A 20,908-nucleotide genomic window follows, 5' to 3' on the forward strand; every position below is an offset into this window, starting at 1 on the left:
ACAATTTATTAGCCTACAGAAGTGTGGCAGTAGTTAGTACATAACCCAATTGTTAATTGATATATTTAACATAATTTTGAAATGATACTTGGGGAAAAAAAATCATGGTGTTCCCTTGACAAGTACATGAATTCTGTGACTTCCAAGAAGTGTTTTCTGAATGGTTGCCTTAATTGGAGCAGTGGAAGTGTTTAGGGTTTTGAACATAAAAAATAGCTCACTTTCCCTTTCTTAGTTACATTGGTAAAACAAGTTACAAATAATTTTAGAGAATATGCATTTTGTGGCCTAATCCCTTTCTTATCCCTGCAATTCTTAAGGTGGTTATTTCTAATTACTCTAAAAGCAAACAACAAAAACATTGCATGAGAAATACTGTCTGTCATCAGGATAGATTATATGCCTTCAAGATTGAGTTGCCTCCTGTTGGTGCTCTCACCAGGTCTAGGATTCACAAATGATACCAGGAATTGATTTCTTCAGATGTGTGAGTTGTCAAAGATCTGAATGTCTTTCAAATAACACCACCTTGGGAAAGCAGAGCAGGACAGGACCAGTCTTGTCTAACTGTTCCCTTTCCTGATGTCTCAGTCCAAAATGAAGCACTTAGGATTATTTCAAATTGGAATTAAGTACTTCAGATTTGTAACTGTGAAAAAAGTCCATGCAGGTAAAATTTTCACCAGGAAACCGTTCGACGTTTTTATATATGGAAGCTTCTAAAACTTCAACTTCCATCCTGTTACAGGGGAAAAATGAATGTTGTAATTTCCCACAGGTCAGCAGTTCAGAATTTCACTCAACTGGGGCCTACCTTTGGGCTTCTCAACATCTCCAGCTTGCACAGAATGAAGCAGATCATTTGTGAGGGTGTCTTTCCGACCATAGTAGTCTTATGTGGTACTTAGATGTCTTCAAAAATTTTTGCCTGACTACATGAACTTTTTAATTTAGCTGGTGTCCTTGTGTGGCAGAGACCATCCTATATGTACATGGTGGTGATTGCACGCCGTAACTGTTCAGCTTATAACGGAATCGTGACAAACTTGATCAGTTCTGTGACCCAGCTTCCCACCTGCAAATGGGTGGATTGCAGTCTGACTTTTTTGCTGTTGCATTTACTGCTGCTTCATTTTTCTATATGAAATTCTTGAGTAATAATCACATTTTTTGTAACTTGCTGGTTGACAGATATCTCAAACAGTGGCTATTAAAAACTTAGTTCTTTTGAAGTCATTCTAGTTGTCTTCATACAGTGCCTGCTGCTGCTTCTCAGAGTTTTCAGAAGTATAATAGAAAATAATTAAAAACTGATTTTAGGCTAATGTGGATTGCATAAGTTTGATATAATTTATGAGTGTCTTAAGGTTTTCCCCTGCCCCAAATGCCTTCCACTGGAAATTGCAAAGTAAAGTACCCCTTTTGTCTGACTTCCTGGATTTTTTTCACAGTATGTCTGGATTTGGGATGAACAGAAATCAGGCTTTTGGAATGAATAACTCCTTGTCAAGTAACATTTTTAATGGAACAGGTGAGTTTACTCTGATTAATGTTGATCTGAAAATACAGTGGAGAGATTTTTTTAAAATCGGTCAATTTGAAAATTATTTGTTCTGGTGGAGTGTAACTTTGTTATAATTTTCAGTTGTTCCATAGAAATGGTGCTCTGAGAGCAGTGCTATGAAACTGTTAACTACTTCATAACAGTGGATTTTAATACTTTTGAAGACAAGGTGAAACTATTCTGTATAATAGTTACTGTACATCACATGACTGTAGATTATACTTAGTCAGAAATGCAAAATAGCTTATGGAATTGAAAAGGGGATCAGAGAAGAAAAGATTTATCCATTTTCTATGAAAACATTATAGGGTAAAAGCAGTGAGAAAGCATTTTTTTTTGAAATCTCAAATGCCTTTTGAATAGCTGAAAGTGTGATCCTTTCAATCAGTTAAAAAGATTGAAAAAATCTGGGAATTTCTTCTTCACCTGAATTTAATGAACTAGAGAGGGGGAAATATCCTTGTGCCTTTGATTTCCATGCTTACATTTCTGTAGGTGGCTGTGTATATGAAACAATTTGAGCTGCTGGTGACAACACAGAGTGGAAGGGTTTGGGCATCTCTTGGGACCTCGTGACATCTTACAGAGCTGCAGCTGTGGCCTCACCTATGTAGTATTTTCTGCTGCAAATCAAAAAATATTCCCATGTAACTTGCGCTGCATTGGCTCTATGGCTGCTTCAGCTTTATCTTACCTTTTCTCAAGACAGAAGCTCCTTGATACTGCTGCTAATATGGGTTATTTTCTCAAATTTTTTGTTAATAGCTCCTTAATTTTAAACAGGCTACCTATCCTAGTACTGTAATTTTGGTAGTCGGCGCAGTCTTTTAATTCAAAATGAGTAGACCTTGTCACTAAATACTGTTGACCAGCTATTGTTTGAAAACAAACCCCAAACATCTTGACAGTCTTTAGGCTAGCCTCATAACACAGAGACTGTAGTTATTTGTGATAACTGTAGTAAGATTAAAAAGATCAGCCTGGAGAAAGAAAATGTGCCTGACATTTATCTTGTACATAATGAAGTCTTTGAGTAAAAAAAATAAGGGAATTTAAAATACCTCTTTTTATTGTAGATGGAAGTGAAAATGTGACAGGACTGGACCTCTCAGATTTTCCAGCACTAGCAGACAGAAACAGAAGGGAAGGAAGTGGCAATCCAACTCCATTAATAAACCCTTTAGCTGGAAGGGCACCCTATGGTAAGACTACACCTTTGAAAGCTCTTTGAATGAAACTAGTATTTGCTTGATTTGCCTTTTGCTGTTCATAAGACAAATAGGTAGTCTTTGCAAAAATGCCAGACACTTGAGCTCCTGCATCTCATTTTAAAAAATAATCAATATATCTGTGACTGGAGAGTCCTCTCAGGCTTTTGTAAGTATTATAACTCATCTGCTTTAATTTCACTGTCAATAGAGGTGGCTGGGGTTTTCAGTCTGTATAGTATAATTACTCTGAAGCTGCTGGCTCTAGACGGTTGTTTTTTCATTGCACGTATACAAGAACTGTCAAGGCCTGAGTAGTAGATTTTAGAAATAATATTTGATTACTAGAGGTGTTACTGTGTAAGAAGTCAGCAGCTGTAAACATACTGTGTTTTCTCTGTTTATTGGTAGTACTTGTAGTACTGTTCACTTGTTACTCTTACGATGAATGTGAGATTTCAAAAAATAACCTGTAAGCATCAACTATTATCAGTCAGATTCAAAATCTGTGTCTTACATAATTCTTGCTGTACAGCTTAAAAAAATGGTAGATAGAAATCTTCTTATTTGGGTCTGGAAAAAGTTGAGGTAAGCTTAGTGTGAGGCACAATACTTGTTGGTTGGTTAGTTGGGTTTGTTACTGCTATAGTAGATTTTTGTCATGCATGTTGCATCGGCTACTCTGAAAAAGTGCTTTTGTAACCTGGAGTTATTTTCGTGACACTTGTGAAATTCCTAACCAAAAATAACCCAGTGTTTTCTAACTATAAAAAGCTAGCATTTTTCAGAGATATCTCCAACTTTAATTGGAGAAAAATAACAGATACTGCATTATCAAGAGAAGGTAGCCTCGTGGATTAGGCATAACCAGGACCCTCTGCTTAAGATAGTTGGGAGAAATTGCTAGACAAGTTAAACTGAAGTGCTAAACACGGGGGAAAGTCACTTCACCAAATAAAGGCACTGAGAAGTCACACTGAGAGTGGAGAGCTAAAACAGCTTGTGGTTTACGTGAGGTTTTTGTCTGTCTGAAGGAGAAGCCATTACATGGGAAATTGATAGAAGGTAGGAAGAAGATCCACAGAGGCATACTTCCAGCATGGAGCTGGAGTTCAACATTCAGCAGCACTGCCACATTAAAAAACAGTCTGTAACTGTTCCCATGCTTATACCATTTCCCCATTTTGGTGTTAACACAGCTGTTCACACAACCACGTGGTGAAACAGGAAAGGCATTTCTCCATCTGAAGAGTTGTCTTGAGCATCTGCTTAATGCAGGGGATGGGTATGGTGGTAGAAACAATCAGGAAATGGGGATATGAGATACACTGGACACTGTCTTCAGCAACAAAAAGTGGGGAACAGTTTTGGTTGTAGTGAAGAAAAAGTTTGAAACTGAGCAGAGATGTACTTCCTTGATGCTTCATTTATTCAGGAAAATAGACTTCAGAAACTTGTAGATAGAATGAGAGTACACAACACAATTCATGATCAATTTTGTTCATCCTGCAGAAGAAATTGTAATGACTCTGGATGAAAAGGATGGACAGCAGAAACGAGATAAACTCGGTGCTTTTTAGTTAAATAGAGGAACTTGGATTTCTAACTTCAGAATACTAGAGAAAGTCAAATACAGTCACCTACTGAATCATTTTGGATCCTATACATTTATCAAGGATCTTTGAAAAACAGGCCTAGACTTCTTTTTTTCTTTTGTTCCTCTAGTGCAGTGTTGTTTGCAACCAAATCACTGTATTACTTATCTGTGTCTCAGCAAAGATTGTTTGCTGGTGGGTGGGAGGGTGGGGGCTTTTCTTTGGTTGTTTTTGTTTGTTTGTTTTGAGTTTTGGTGGTTTTTTTTTTACTGGCATTCAAAAAAAACCAAACACAAATGTTGCTTTTCAGTAGTCAGAATCCATGTTCCAATGTGACTGGCCTACTTTTTTTAAATTGGGGTCAGAGCAGTGAGGGTTGCAGGCTAAATGTTTTCAGTTTTCATACTGAAAGTAGGAGTTGTTCTTATGTTATAGGCAAGTATTTCATTGGTGATACGTTCTGTTGCAAGTTAGCTGGGCATCCTTTAAGAATACATGCTTCTAAAGAGCTTATGCTGAGAGATTCCTCATGCAATTAGGGGAGAAGGAAAAATGTATTGCAATCTTATAAGCAGTACAGCCTTCCTTCATCAGTGGATTTCCTTAAATACCATTTTAATCATGCCTGTAAAGATTATTTGATTATTTAGATGTGCAAAACAGGTACTGTTCCTGGTAAAAGTGCTGGGATTCATTCTTAAAGCAGTGGATGTGTGTATGAATTTAACACTGAGTGTTTCTCAGCTCACACTTAAATAAGAGCCTTTAATATGTGTGGATGTTTTAAATGAATATGCTTTGTTTTGGTTTGTTTGTTTTTTGGAAGTAAGTTCTGGTGTACAGCTTGCACATAGTAAAAATGGACAGTAAACAACATCAACAGCAGAAAACCCTCTACTTAGCAGTCATTTAATGTTATTCCTGCTTTCATTTTTATGATAGTTGGAATGGTAACAAAACCAGCAAGTGAGCAGTCCCAGGACTTTTCAATACACAATGAAGATTTTCCAGCATTACCAGGCTCCAGCTACAAAGACCCAACATCGAGTAATGATGACAATAAATCTGTAAGTAATAATCTGTATTGTTAAATCTGTAATGTTGAATCTTCTTTTATTTTGAGCGTTCATATTTCTTTTGATGATTATGTTTTAAAATGGGAAGTGACTGTATTTGTAATATACAGTTTTCAAATTTGACCCTCTAAATTTTGCATAAGCAGCATTTCATATATAACTGTGTAAATGGAATTTCTCAGGAAGTTTTTTAGTCCCAACAGTCACCGTGACGTTGCTTTCTTAATTTGATATGACTCCTGTGTATCTTTTTGTGTTTGGGGGAGGTCCAGGGAAGAACTTGAATAACACCTAAAAAATTGAGTATTGATACATATTTTCAAGTTTTGCAATTCATAATTTCTTTTTCTACCAATTCCAGCTCATTTTTCGCTGTTGGTGCCTCTCATAAGTACTAGCAATTTACACATTATAACATCTTTCTCCAAAGGTGTCAAATCCTTTAGAAGTTAGGTGGTACAATATCACTTCAAGGTAAAATTCTTGATGGGGAAATGAAATCACAAAGAATCAACTCTTTTAATAGACACCATTGCATTCATGGGTATATTGTAGACTAGTGCAATACATTGTGTCTTAAGTATTGTTGTAATTATCATGTGTTATGTAGCTTAGATCATAAGATCATGGGATTTTTTTTGTTGTGTACTCTAAAAGTTTTGTAAGTTTGCTTTTTTATTACAAATGAAAGGTGAATAAAAATACGGATGGCAGAGAAGAGTTTAGTATCTGACAAAACGTTCTATCTAGTTTCTGATTGCTTTATTATGTGTAATTACAAAACGTAAGCTTATCAGTGTGGTATAAATACTGATGAGTAAGTAGTAGATGTGACTACAATCTCATGTGAACACTGGAAAATACAACTGTTCAAAAAAGGCATGGGGGAAGCCTAGCCTCCAGATGTTGTGGCCAGCTTTATCATGTGGAAAATGTTCTGATACAGTTAGCATTGAAAGCAGTAAGGAAGGAGGGAGTAAACATGATCACATTGTGTTACTGCAGATGTGTTTTAAAAATGATAAAGAATAAGAAGTAATAGTTGTGGAAGATATCTTTTGTTAGTATATGGGCTGGAGCGCAATCGCAGTTTGCTTGCCAGGCATAGTGTTTACATCTCTTTCCTGATAGTTGCAAATGTGCCAAATGTAAGTTGCTTGCACTTGAAATTAGCTTGAGTTATTATCTGTTGCTACATCATGGAGTGTTGTGTGGGGAAAAACACATGAAGTAATGAGTCCAGAATATCCTCTAGTCACAGGCACTTAGGATATCCATTGTGTATTCAAACTCAGGTGTGAAATATTTTCTTATCCTTCTAAACTACAAGCTGCTGTCTCGTTAATAGCTCTTACTGTATGACAGGTATACTTTAGGAAGGGTAATTATTACGTAAGGTTTGTCAAGAACTCAAGAGCTTCAGTTTGGTTCCATTGTAGTGCCTCATTTATTAGTGACTTGACATAGTGCTTTAGAGCACTTGACTGAAAGATATGATCAGTAAGGTTGTCCATTTTGGTTTGTTTCCATCTTACCAACTCTGCAAATCATTTTTTAATAGAATTTGAGTACATCAGGCAAAACATCATCCAGCACAGATGGGCCCAAGTTTCCTGGAGATAAAAGTTCAACTACGCAAAACAACAACCAGCAGAAAAAAGGGATCCAGGTGTTACCTGATGGTATGTGTAATCTCATTTTTTTTCTTCTTTAAAAGTTTTGACAGTCATTTAGATCACTTTGTTGATTCCTCTACTTCTTGAAAGGAGAAAATTAATCTGTTCTTCTTGCCCAGGTCGGGTTACCAACATTCCTCAAGGGATGGTGACGGACCAGTTTGGAATGATTGGCTTGTTAACATTCATCAGGGCAGCAGAGACAGATCCAGGAATGGTACATCTTGCATTAGGAAGTGATTTAACAACACTAGGTCTCAATCTCAACTCTCCTGAGTAAGTTTCTGGGTTTTAGTACTATCTTGAGTTTTGGATTTATTATGCTGTCATTCAAAATAGGCTCACTTAGCTCACGTGACTTGCCAAACCCACAAGATATCTTGCCACATAAAATTTGAAAATGTAATGACAGTAAAATAAAATTTTCATACAAGAGAATCGTGCTTCAAGGTGTGCTGAGATCTTGTTATGCAAGCTTCAGTGAGCCTAGTGGTTTTTCTTGTTCTCCTAACTTCTTTAGGACTTTCTTCAAGGAATTGACAATGTATGGTTAATAAATTTCATGTATGTTATTTTTCAAATATAATAATATTCCTTGAGGATATCTGCACTTAACTCTCAGCAGTTTGGGGGAGGGGGAAATTCAATCTATATTAATGTAATAATGAACAGAGCATCTACAGTGTTAGCCTGCACCAAAGATTAATTTAAATGAAATTGTAGCTTTATAGTTAACTTCTAGCTATTCAGTTCATGTAAGTTTAGCCATCTAGGCTTCCTGTAGTGGCAGTGGGGATAAAAGCAGTTAGTGACTGTACTAAATAAGCGCTTAGGACAGGTGAGGTGAATCACCAGCCCAGGGTACCTCTCTTTCTCCACTAGTTACAGAAGGAACCTAGATCACTGGACAAAACAGGTATCTTCTATGTGACTGTAATTGTGAAAGAAATTTAATTTCTGGTACTCCAACTTTCCTGCTGAGAATCTCCCATCATTTTGTTTCAGCAGAGGTTTACATAGTGTTAGTTAGCCTTATTGACAGAGTAGCTTTATGTATTTTAAGGTTTCCACATAATATATTAACAAGACAAAGACTAAACAGCATACACAGGCACAGTTTCCATGCTACAAATTTATATGGAGCTGCATGTAATCAGGGTACATTGATGCATGTGCATATCAAGGTGAGAGGGAAAGCACAGAAAAATAGCTCCTGATTTTTCTGTTTGGAAATAATTGGCATTAATTTATGCATTTCTTTTTAGAGATGTTAACTTTTTAGAAATTGCCACTTCCAGAAATTCTTTCTATAGAGCTTGCATCCAAACTTCTTCAAATTGTTATGCCATCGGCACTTGTAGAAATATTTCAAAACAATTGTCCAAAGTCAAATGTCTGTAGTTATTTGCAGAATGTTACGTTAATGTAGTGTTGTCTTCATGTGTAGTGTTAGTCTCAGAAGTCACTTGTCCATTAAATCGAGTAGTTTCCCCACTCCCATCCCGTTCTCATCCCCTTCTCCCACAACATAAAGAGGATGTGTAAAGAGCAGTAACGCTGGCCACAGGTTCCTGCTTTTCCTTGGTAGTCCAAGAGCTTACAGCACTGACTGAGAGACTGGCCTCCTGGATCTACGCAATACTTAATTTGCTGCTGTTAATAGAGGCTGCTTAAACTTAATTTGAGGCTGATCAAGTACATCTGTGTCTGAATTCTTGAGCTGTTCCTAGACAGGTGGAACCTGGTTATATCATTTGGTTCTACAGCTACTTTCTCTAGGTGTTGGCATGCAGAATAGCAGTAGCGATACTACTTTTGGTGATACAATTTCATATGTTATTCAGTGTTATTTGTTAGTTTTAATGAATGCCATAAAGCTTAAGCTTAACATACCTATTGGAAAGTCTACATAAATCCTCACAGGTTTACACAGTACCTCATTGCAGAGGAATACTAAACGTACTTTGCTGTGATGACTTGTAGCTGTGTTAGCAGCTACTGAATACAGCATCCAAATTACGAGTGTGTGTTTATATGAACAGTTTATATACCTGGCAGGCTGCTGCTTTTCCTTAGCAGCTATGCTATAAATAGCTGGGTTTCTAACATTTTTAGTATTTAATTACTGTATATAGGGTATTTAGGGTCTTTGAAGGAGAGGATAGGGTTAATATTTATTCCAGACAGTTCTGTATCATAAAGTTAGTTTTACTTTATACTACAGAAAAGCTTTGCAAACAGCCTGTGCAGCCCTCAGTCTGGCCTGCCATCTTGCCTTAGGTTAAACAATACTTTGCTTGCTTTATGAATTGTTGTTTGAAAAACTAAAAGCATTTCACTTGTGGAAAACTAAAATTTTCTGCCCTGTGAGGTACTACTCTGGTAAAAATACCTGTGTGACTTAAACACTTAGCACAATAAATGTGCTTTTTAGAAGGGTTAATTCAAACCATTAGAGATATACACAAAATTCTAAAACTGTTTCTAACTCCTGGTTTTATATAGATTTTCTATGCAGGTAGGTTAAGATTTTTCAGTTGAAAGAATGATTATCTTTTGCCTGTACAGTCCTGTATTTCTTTGTTAATAAATACGCTTTTAATTCCTTAGGACAACTTAAAAACCTACATAAACAAAAAGGAAAAAAATGGCCTTACTTCATTTAATTCTGTAGTGATTATGTAGCTGTTCACATTCTGAAGCTTTCTGAAATAGTCATCAAATAGACTAGGCAGTCCAGTACCTCCTTGAAAAATGTTAAATTAGAAGAGGTTTATTTGTATCTTAGAGGGAACACTGTGCACGAATTCTGCAGGTTTTATTGCATGCAATGGTGCAGTCTGGCTCTATAAAATCCTGGATTCCTTGCCCTAGGAAACCAAAACTCTAGAGCACACATGACACCCCTCTTCTTGGGGCGATGCCTATCCATGCTTTCAGTTAAAGGAATGGTTTCATGATTTTCAACTTTTGCAGATTTTGCCACTGAGATCTTCCTTCAGGCTCTAAATCTTAAGTTTTTGCTAACAGTAAGATTAGTTAGCCTAGAGTAAGATTGACACCACTTGATCAGTGTTGGTTTTTTTCCCATATAGCTCAACTGGGAGTTGGTTGTGTTCAGGTTATTTGATAGGTTTTCAATTATTTATTTTTTTAATAGTAAGTATGAGGTCTTTGACAAGAAGGAAGCAAGGATTTGATAAGGGTGTACCATACTCAAGTTTCATTTACAAAACTTGCCATAATGTCATGCTCTCTTGAATTATTAAAGCAGGCTGTAACTACCTGCCAAAAGTACATTTTGCTTGTCCTTTTTTTCCCTTTACCTGTTAATTAGAAAACTCATTCCTCGGTACGTCAGTCATTGTAGTAGACTTGAAAGGTCCATCATTTTCTCATTATTAAACTAATGGCTCCTTTTTTAATGTAACTTAGCAAAATCTATATGAAAGAAAAAGATTAAATAGTAATAACCTTATGTTCATGTTGGAATTCAATTTGTTGTTTCAATTGTCACTGAAATGTAGAAGAGTAAAATCTTTACTGGTTAGGTGTTTTGTTTTTTGTTTTGGTTTTTTTTTTTTAAAAAAAAAAATATCTGCCAGTGTAAGCTTTTCCTCCCTTTTTAAATCCTAGGCTAATAAATCAGAACCCACCAGGCTTGTGGCAGCTGTTCCTATACAAATTGAAACGCTGTATAAGGTTGGATCCCTGAAAAGGGTTGGATTCCCTGGCACTTAAGTTGAAGGAATGATAGATAAAAAAGAAAATCTTGACATGTGGCACTTTAAATGCAGTCTTACTCTGCATGTTAAAAAGAAAATAAATGCAACTGTTTTAGGAAAGCGGGCTGGAAATTTCCTTTTTTCCTTCCTTCTCACCCCAGCTAGTGATTTTGGTTGTGTGGTGTGGGTTTTAGGTTTGTGAGGTTGGTTATGGAGGTTTTTTTGGTTGGTTGGTTTGGGTTCTGTGTTTAATTTTGATAAATGTGTGCTTTTCTTTTTCTTTAGAAATCTTTATCCCAAATTTGCATCACCCTGGGCATCGTCACCTTGTCGACCTCAAGACATAGGTAAGAGAGAAATAACTATTTAATTCAATATTAATATTTGCAAATTCTATTCATTTACATGTCTTAATAGTTGCATCAATTCCGATTCTTTTTTAGACTTCCATGTTCCATCTGAATACTTAACTAACATTCACATTAGGGATAAGGTGAGTACGTGTGTGTGTGTATTTTTTTGTTAACTTATTACCAGTAATTTTCTAAATTTTCTTTCAGATAGATAATGTTCAAAATCAGTGCATTTTATGGATGTCCTTAATCTTTTTAGGAGCAGTGGTGTGTTAACCGGCTAATTGGACACATCATGCACTCATTCCACCTTAGGAACAGAAAGGGAAGATAAAACTGAGAATAGGCATGATTAGCAAAAGAGCACATTATGATTTTAAGAGTTTGCCCTTCACGCAAAATAAAAGTTACTTATAGTCTATATACTGTACTATTCAAATGCCGTATTAAATTGAGCTATTTCTTCTTGAGATAAGCTCAGAATTGTAGTTCAAGATAATTTCACATTTATCTGTTGCATTCCATATCTACATGAATAGGGTGGTTTTTTGTTGTTGGCTATATTTTCGTTCAACTATTGTAGTTCTGTAAGAGCAATCATTTAGAAATACTGTAAGAATTTTTAGCAATGTTTCTTAATAGAGTGTGAAGTGAGCAAATACATGTAAAGTTTGTTGGCTTGGTTTTGTATTTTTTAAATTAAAAAAAGTAGATAGATGAGGATACACACCAGTACAGGGACAAAATTCTGTCTTACCAATTCATTACTTCTGTTTCTTTTTCTGTTGTATCCTCTAAGTTGGAAAGGTTAACTAAAAGTGAAGAGAAATTGATTGTTTTTATTAATTATTACTCTTGTTATATTAGAGTATCACTTGGAACACACTTAGGATGGAAGCACGTTCTGGATGTATCCTTGTGTTATTTAAGTGGGATAGTATGTCTTAACACATTTATCTATTGTGATTTTTCATCCTCATTTTCTTCAATCTTTTTTCAGCTGGCTGCAATAAAACTTGGCCGATATGGAGAAGATCTCCTGTTTTATCTCTATTACATGAATGGAGGAGATGTATTACAGCTATTAGCAGCAGTAGAGCTGTACGTTCAAACTATTTTGTCAGTCTTATATGATTTAATCTATTGCACTAATGAAGTAGTAGATGTAAAAAAAAAAAAAAAAAAAAAAACAAAAAAAAAAAACCAACCCAAAAAAAACCCAAAGAAGCCCAACAAGTTAGATACTGAAAACAGAAGCTTAGTCGATCTAAAGCCGGAAACCTTTTTTCAAATACCTCCTCCAACCTTCGTTCCATTTTGTACCTTTTTTTTCATTCACATAGTGGAAATCAAAAGTCTGTCTCGTGAATTTTGCTTTATTATGAAGCACTCTGATAAAGTGGCAGGTGCTAGTCGGTATTAAACATCTAACTTATCTTCAACAAAATGAAAACTGGTAATTAATGATGAAAAAGTTTGTTGTTTGAACCTACCAGACTTCTTAAAGTTTCATATGTGATTAGTTTGATGTGTAATAATTGTATGGAAGAGGTATGAGATCACAGGTATAATAATGTCTTAGAAATTTTGGTTTGATTTTGAATGCATTGTACAGTTTTGATTGAAACCCTTGAAATTTTAGTTTTCTAAGTGAAATTCAGATAACTAACACTAAAAATTATTTTTCCTTCTATTAAAAATGGAAGATTTAACCGGGATTGGAGATACCACAAAGAAGAACGAGTATGGATCACCAGGGCACCCGGCATGGAGCCAACAATGAAAACCAATACGTATGAGAGGGGAACATATTACTTCTTTGACTGTCTTAACTGGAGGAAAGTAGCTAAGGTATCTCTTTTCCCTTGTGCAGATTCTTTAAGTTTGTCAACCATATATTTTTAGGACAAAAGTGAAACCCAGCCTCTTCCCCCCAAATCTCAGACTTGTTAACCTCCTATTGTTTAAGTTCATTATCTTAATTTCTGATGTGTGAGGGAATAAACATTGCCTAAAACACTAGCTTTCTTGTGGAAAAGGAGGAGCTGTGTCACTCTTCCCAATTTTCTTTGGGAGGTACAAGGGTGTAGAACTTGCGTTATGAATTCTGTTAAAATTGAAAGCCTTTTTTCAAGTACAGAATTGTAAAATAGAAAGCATTATTTGGCATTTTAGAAATAGTGCTTGCAAATACTATTTTGCTTTAGAATGACTAGGGACCTACCACATCTCGGAACTAAAAGTGGGGGTGGGATGGGTGGGAGGAGTAGTTTTTTGTTCTGTTTTTTCAGGTACTTTCTCACCTTGAGCATACAGCAGAACTTGTTGTGCTGCTGTTGTTAGAACATCAGAGTACTTTGAAATCACTTCTTTAGGGAGGCGGCATATTTTCATGACGCTTGTTTTCTGTATTCTAGGCCAAGGCATTAAAAAAATGAGAAAGATAGTCTTTTCCCTTCCCACTTCTTATAGGTCTACACAAATTCTCTTCTCTTTATTTACTGAAAGTAATTCCCCCAACATTAAGAAGCAATTGGTAGCTAGTATGTAGAACGATAGTATTTTCTAAAGATTTGCACTTTTTAAAAGTTTTGCAGCAGTAAGTTTAAGTGATTCCCCCCCTTCCCCTCTTTGTCTGCTACACACACACACACACACCCCTGCCCTCCCCACTCCTCCGTGTCCATAGAAAGAGAGAACATCTTTTATTTTAGGCTTGTGTATTTCTTAATGTAAAATTTGGAACTGGAATATTGTTTTAAAATTATTATTTAATTTTTGTGCAAAATATAGCCAGCAAGGTGAGTATTGATCACAGGAAGCTAGGGAAGGATTTGGGGGAGAGTTGCTATTTTGTTACATGGAAAAGGAATCACTTGCTAGAAATAGTTCTGTGACACTTCCGCGTGTGATAAATAGCAACTCAAGTGTATGTCAGGTATCACCTTGGATGGGAATGTTGTTACCTCCTGATACTAACTTCTGGAGGTGACATTTCCTTGGAGGAAGACTAACATAGACTTACCATAATAAGAATGGCAGTATTTGGTAACTCCACGTTGCTTTGAACCCAAATAAAAGTATGGCCAAGTAATCTTTTTTAACACACACAGAAGTATTAATTTATGTTTCAAGAAATTAAAATATTAGAAGGTGGGGAAAAAAGAATGAACTTGATAAATTTCAGTCTCTAACTGCTACATTATTAGTGAATGCTGGGAATATCAGTTCCTTAGAAGGCTGCAATAGCCATCACTTAACTGTTTATTAGTCCTTTTTTGAAGCAGTCAGACAAGAATTATTTCTGGTAAATTACTGTCTCCTATATACAAATGCAACTGTTTTTCAAGGTACTTCATAAATTTGTCTTGTTCTAGTGTGTATGCTCAAATATAGGGCAGCACATATTTTAATGTGTTATGCTTTGCAGACATGGTGCATTATGAGCTTATATATTTGTGTCTATTTTAAATTATACTGCATTAGGATAGATACGGGGAAATAGAACTGTTTACTTTGGATAATATTACTAAATCTTAAGACTAAGTTTGTAAAAACATAAAGCAGACATGGTTTAACAGATTTTTTTTGGTAGCATCCTAGATTGGTTTTAACAAAGCTCAGTAAAGTAGACTGAAAACATATTTTTTTTTCAAGAAAACATCAAGTAACATACTTTTTTATTAAGCTGTAGGCTCTCTTTTTGTATTCCTAATAGACCAGAGAAGGAAATGCAGAAAAACTGCTGAGTTTTTTCCTGACTGCTGAGTCAATTCCTAAACTGTTAAGAAGTAAAATCAAATTAATTCTATGTTGATATGTGGTAGTAAATAGTGAAAAAATATGAATGACAATAAACTTCAAACTTGCCTGAAACGCAAAAGAAAATGCATGAAAATGCTGACTGCAGATATGTCTGTATATATGTTTTTTCATTCTAGGGCATGTGGAAAGTATAGTATGGTTAAAGACACTTGGTTTTTCACTGAGGATTTGGCCATATAGTTTACTGTTGTTGAGGAGGCATGAAGGAGGAAGGGAAACGGATATGACACCAAAAATGCTTTCTACAATTGCACATTTACTGAGAATTTTAATTTAAATTGTCTGAAGTAAACTGTTTGGAATTTCTCATTTGAGAAGTAAGGAGAATTAAACCCATTTAAGGAACAAGTTTATAAAATCCTTTTACTTTGATTTTGTAGTTATGAAATGTAGAAATCTCTATGGGAGAGAAGGTTAATTTTCCAAGTGTTTATTTGCTTGTAAGACTTGCTGCCTATATGAAATTACTCCCTATCCTTTTAAGGTCAATATTGATTTACATACTTTTCCATTGTTAGAAAGTTAAATTTGTTCCTTTATTAGAGATGTGCCATAGCATTTTAATTTAGCCCCTAATTTAATTCTGAGTCTTTACATACATCTTTAAGCCAGTATAAATGCTGCTTTTCTGGTCCCATTTTGAGTTTTTGAGCTAGCCATGGGATTTCTGCTGTCTCCTTTGATGGACTTACACAGTCCAGAATATTTTGTCCTCAGGACACTTCCTATTCTGCTTTTTGTTTTGTTTTACTCTGTTAATGTTATGGATCATCTTAAGCAATTCTTTTCTGTCTTTAGTATTCTTACCCATTATTGTTTGTACATGTGCAGGCTCATGTAACTTTACCATCAAAATAAGTTTTCAGAATGACATGAGAAGGGATTGATTTCTTTGCATAGAATGACTTGTTCAGTGTTGCACATGTGCTTTAAGTTTCTGCGTACATTTAGTATTTGTTATTCTTGATTAATAAAAAGTATTTAGTTTTTAGTAATTTCTTCCATGTGGAAAATTATTTAACAGATACTTGTCAATGGATAAATGGCTTTTCACGTTTTATTTGTATCTGTTTATATTTAAAAACGTCAGTGCTACTGTTCACATCCTATACTACAGTGGCCCCTGGAATCAAAAAATAAAACCAAAAAGTATACCTGTAATACAATTATTTTTCTATATGTAATAAATAATTGCCTTTTAGTTTTCAAAAATATTTGGTCAATGAGTTCTTTTTCTGGTATTGTCAGATATAACTTTAGGTGTTCTTATACACTACTGGATATTGGACATGAGTATTGCTGACACTGGGATGCAAAACAAAAAAGGCTGATTTAAGCCTGCTTATTTTAAAAATCGATGACAGCTTGAAGTGTAAACTCACTTCTAAAGACAATTTGGTAGGGAATCACATTTCTTCTGAATGAGGGGCTTGCGATTTGTGACACGTGAAGGACTGCTCAAGCTACTGAGCATCTTTGAGGCCCACACCTTGCTCAACTGCTACTGCCGATAGAGGCACGCAACCACCTGAAGTTTGGAAAGGCCTCCTCAGGCCACCGATACTGTTTTACCAGTTTAAGTTGCCGTTTTCTGTAGGTAATTTCAAAGGCATTTCAAAGCTTGCAGAGGTTCAGGAGACTGACTGAAGCTGGCCATAGACGGATAGTAATCTGCAGATCCTTGCCACAATTACATGCAGAACGGAAACTTTGACAGCCATGAATGGAAGAGAAGTTTGGTATTTTTTTCTATTATAAAATTACTTCAGAATTACTGAAGATCTACCCGAACTAAACCAGCCTTTGACACCAAAATACCTGTGTGGATTAGTACACCTTGGTCTTGCTTCTGACAAGAGGAGGGAGCAGGCATCTCTTCAGTATCAGCACATGTGCATGTGTCTGCACAAAAAGAGAGCATACACCACCTGGCCATGCAGTGTTAATGAGGAATGCCAAAAACAATTGACTTGTATATACAACCTAAAAAAGCCCAGACTAACCAACACACCACTAAAATAGGGGAAAAAAAACCCACAACACAAAACCAAACCAACCAAATAAAAAAGAAACAACCAAACAAAACACCTTGGTTGGAGTAGAGAGCAGAGAACCAGAAATGAAGCAGATGTGCAGCGCTTTGGTGCAGGTGGCAGTAACCTCACATAGGCTTTGCTAGGATTTTCCAGGTTTAGGGACAGTATTCTCTGGGGAATACAGACGTACTGAATGCTTAGTGTTCTCCACAACTTCGTTTCTTTACCATGCTGAATGTTCTCTCAATGCTAGATGGACCTTCTTTTGCCTTAAAGAAGAGAGGTCTGAGGGTTGGATTTCATAGATTTTCTTTCTGGTCTTGCATTGACTTGGTTTTTAATTTGGTTTGCCTGTAAAAACTGTAGTAGTATACTGTTTAATCACTTCAGGGAGTGTTTTAAAATAATCTATTCACTACTTTTAGTTTTCATCTGTATGTGACAGTAGTAGGGTAAGTTTTCTCTGCAGATACAGATGATGATCTGCTGAGGTTCTCCACTGAGTTAGGCAAAAAAATTACTGTGCATGTAGCTGTTGTTGACTTTCCAAGAAATACTCTTAAAGAACAATTCTGAAACTTCCGCTTACTCTGTTTCTTGAATGAAGGTAAAATGGGGATGAGACACAAGTTAAGCTGCTGAAAGGATCTGAAAAATAAAATATTTCAGTAAGTCCTTATACATTTTTGCACAAATGAAGTAACAAGCACCAACTGTTGAAGTGCGCTAAATGAGGGTTGTGTGCACAAATTAAGGTCACAGGGAAGGAAGCTGCTTTTTTCACCAATATGATCTGTATGCATTTAGACATCAAGGGCGGGTGGCTACTAGTCAGAATAAGAATTCCTACTGGATCACGGAAGTGTTTTACAATTATGCAAACCAGACACCCTCAAATGCAAGTCAGGTGATTGTGCTGATGAGACAATAAAGCTCCTTATTTATGAACCAGTAGCTTGTGCGGCACCCAAGTACATGGGCAAAGGGTTTTTATTTGTGGTTATTTACAAAAGACTGAGAGAATATCTCGTGAAAGATGCTGGCAAAGTGTAATACCGGAACGAGGAGCTTAGGATATACAGGAGGGTTGGGTGAGTCTGAAGCTTAAAACAGAGTATGAAATGTAGTGGAATATTTTGTTAAATAATGGCTTTAGTAGGTCTCAGTACTGTGTCTCTGGCATTTTAGATGGTGTTCCCCAAGGAGGAACCTAGCTAGTTTAACGTACAGTTGGGCCTGGTAGTATGCCACAAAATATCCCCCAGCTTCAGGTCATCCAAAATAGGTCTCTGTATGACTGATGTGTTGAAAGACCAAAGCTTTTATTCATAATTGAGCTCATGCTGTGATTGTGTATTTGTGTTTTGTGTGTGTATGTATATAAAACTGAGATCATGACTAGGGTTCTGAGAGTAGTGTAGCATTATTAAATGTTGCAGGTATAATGGCTTAGGATATTGATCTTTTTTCTACTTAAAATACATGAATCCAAGATGGAGAAATCACGTGTTCCTGCCTTAAGATAAGCTAGAACTTGATCCCTTCTGTGTTTGTGCTTTTCGAGTATGGCTGGTACAAAGACCAGGGCTTGACAGGTAAATGATATGTTGTTTTATCTGTTTTTGTATTTTTTTTTATTATTTTATTGTAGGAGTTTCATCTGGAATATGACAAATTAGAAGAAAGGCCTCATCTGCCATCAACCTTCAACTACAACCCTGCTCAGCAAGCCTTCTAAAGACTTCCCTTTTCTTTGGGGTATGGCTGTCTCAGCACAATACTCAACATAACTGCAGAACTGATGTGGCTCAGGCATCCTGGTTTTAATTCCTTGAGGATCTGGCAATTGGCTCATGCGAAGGGTCACCATTTGAGGTCCTGCCTTACTAATTATGTGCTGCCCAACAACTAAATTTGTAATTGTTTTTCTTTAGTTTGAGCAGGGTCTGAATTTTTGTTTCTGTTTTATTTTTTGCCAGCAGACAAGCTTGGGTCTGTAAAGACAAGCAAGTACACTGACAAAAGTTTACCACTTAGTTTTTCCAAAATGTAAAAACAAAAAAAAAAGAAAAAAGACAAAAAATTAGACAACAAAATTTGCATTGTTCATTGTAGCACTATTGGTAATAAAAAATGTTTGTGCATTTTTATGTGAAGATCCTTCTCGTATTTCATTTGGAAAGATGAGCAAGGTTTGCTTCCTTCATTTTACTTCCCCTTCTGTTTTTGAAAGGCAGTTTTCGCCAAGCTTAATGCAAGAATATCTGACTGTTTAGAAGAAAGATATTGCCACAGTCTCTGGTTAGTTTCCAGAGTTGTGTATTACTGAGCTTCATCTTTCCAGAATGAGCAAAACACTGTCCAGTCTTTGTTACGATTTTGTAATAAATGTGTACATTTTTTTTAAATTTTTGGACATCACATGAATAAAGGTATGTATGTACGAATGTGTATATATTATATATATGACATCTATTTTGGAAAATGTTTGCCCTGCTGTACCTCATTTTTAGGAGGTGTGCATGGATGCAATATATGAAAACGGGACATTCTGGAACTGCTGGTCAGGGGACTACTTTGTCGCCCTGTGCACTAAAGGGCCAGATTTTCAGCAGCCAAGGACATCCATACCCAAGTGAATGTGATGGGACTTAAAGAAGTGAACTGAGACAATTCACTCTGGCTGTTTGAACAGCAGCGTTTCATAGGAAGAGAAAAAAAAAAAAGATCAATCTTGTATTTTCTGACCACATAAAGGCTTCTTCTCTTTGTAATAAAGTAGAAAAGCTCTCCTCACTGCAGTGTTGACTTTGATTTGAGATTGTGAAATTATTTTTTCAACAATGAAAAATGGAAGAAAAACAAAGTTGAAGTATTAAAACTATTGAGCTGTACAGTGGTTAAGACACTTGAAGAGTCTTTTTGCTGCTGACAAGTAAATTTGAGAGTTTTTATATTCTTTTCCACAGTAATGTTTCCACAGCCAAAAAGTTCGGTTAACCTTGGTTTCAGGTCCCCTCTCTATAATAGCAAATGGCAAATAATTTTGAGAAAGGTGGGTGGGTAACATTTAAAATGATAGAAAGATGCTTCAAGAATTCATCACAGAAGGACCATTTGGTTTAGAACTGATCGTAGCTTAGTTCTAGGTTGGTATTTTCCCACTTAAAACAGAAATACATTTCATTTGATGATCACTGCTACTTGAACTTCCAGATGCAAACAAACACGAACATGCACTGGTTCTGAAAATTGTAACTGTTCTCTAGAGCGGAGGAAGAAAAACGAACTGTTGGGATAGTTTCCTTTTTCTTGATGTGTCTGCCACTTCTCATTGAGTTGCCTCTGGTGATGCAAACAGTTTCAAAATAGCTTAAATTACCAAGACAAGAAAAGACAACAAAAGGCATCAGTGAATTGTGGGGGTATGGGTTTAGGTTTTCATCTGGTTTTCTATGTAGTGCAAGAGCAGCTTGTTGGCATGTATAGAATTATTCTTGGAAATTGGACCATTAATGGCATTGCTGTGGTTCTGTATCAGGTGTATAGCAATTTTAAATTCTGCACTTTTTTATATCTATTTTAAGATGATAGACATAAAAATACAAGCCTATGGAATATAATTATTCTTTTTATTAAAGCGCGGACTGCTTACCAACTTGAAAGTGGATGGTTATAATCCAGATGATGGCTAACACAGCTGAAAAAAATGGTAGCTTTTTTTCTTAGAGCAGATACAAACATACATTTAACTATTCAAACATTAAATTTATAAACTTTAAAAAGGGTAATTTTCCAAAAGCATCTTGCTTACTACACAATGTTACATTTTTTTACTGTCAGAGGTCTG

General features: G+C 35.9%; 1 protein-coding gene across 9 annotated transcripts in view; it reads left to right on the top strand.

Annotated features, from left to right (window-relative positions):
- The window catches only part of CNOT2 (CCR4-NOT transcription complex subunit 2), a 91,530-nt gene extending 71,676 nt beyond the window's left edge, over positions 1 to 19,854 (top strand). For all 9 annotated transcript variants that reach the window (XM_080392698.1, XM_080392694.1, XM_080392691.1 and 6 more), the window contains 10 exons: positions 1,452 to 1,531; positions 2,641 to 2,766; positions 5,310 to 5,434; positions 7,005 to 7,125; positions 7,239 to 7,395; positions 11,130 to 11,191; positions 11,288 to 11,337; positions 12,198 to 12,298; positions 12,904 to 13,048; positions 18,710 to 19,854. In XM_080392698.1, coding sequence (XP_080248824.1) covers positions 1,452 to 1,531; positions 2,641 to 2,766; positions 5,310 to 5,434; positions 7,005 to 7,125; positions 7,239 to 7,395; positions 11,130 to 11,191; positions 11,288 to 11,337; positions 12,198 to 12,298; positions 12,904 to 13,048; positions 18,710 to 18,796 — 1,054 coding nt within the window. In that variant the 3' untranslated portion in view covers positions 18,797 to 19,854. The remainder of the gene's footprint in view (positions 1 to 1,451; positions 1,532 to 2,640; positions 2,767 to 5,309; positions 5,435 to 7,004; positions 7,126 to 7,238; positions 7,396 to 11,129; positions 11,192 to 11,287; positions 11,338 to 12,197; positions 12,299 to 12,903; positions 13,049 to 18,709) is intronic.
- Positions 19,855 to 20,908: the final 1,054 nt, after the last annotated feature.

The sequence above is a fragment of the Falco punctatus genome (genome assembly GCF_963210335.1).
Source record: "Falco punctatus genome assembly, chromosome: 6".
Taxonomy (NCBI): Eukaryota; Metazoa; Chordata; class Aves; order Falconiformes; family Falconidae; genus Falco; species Falco punctatus.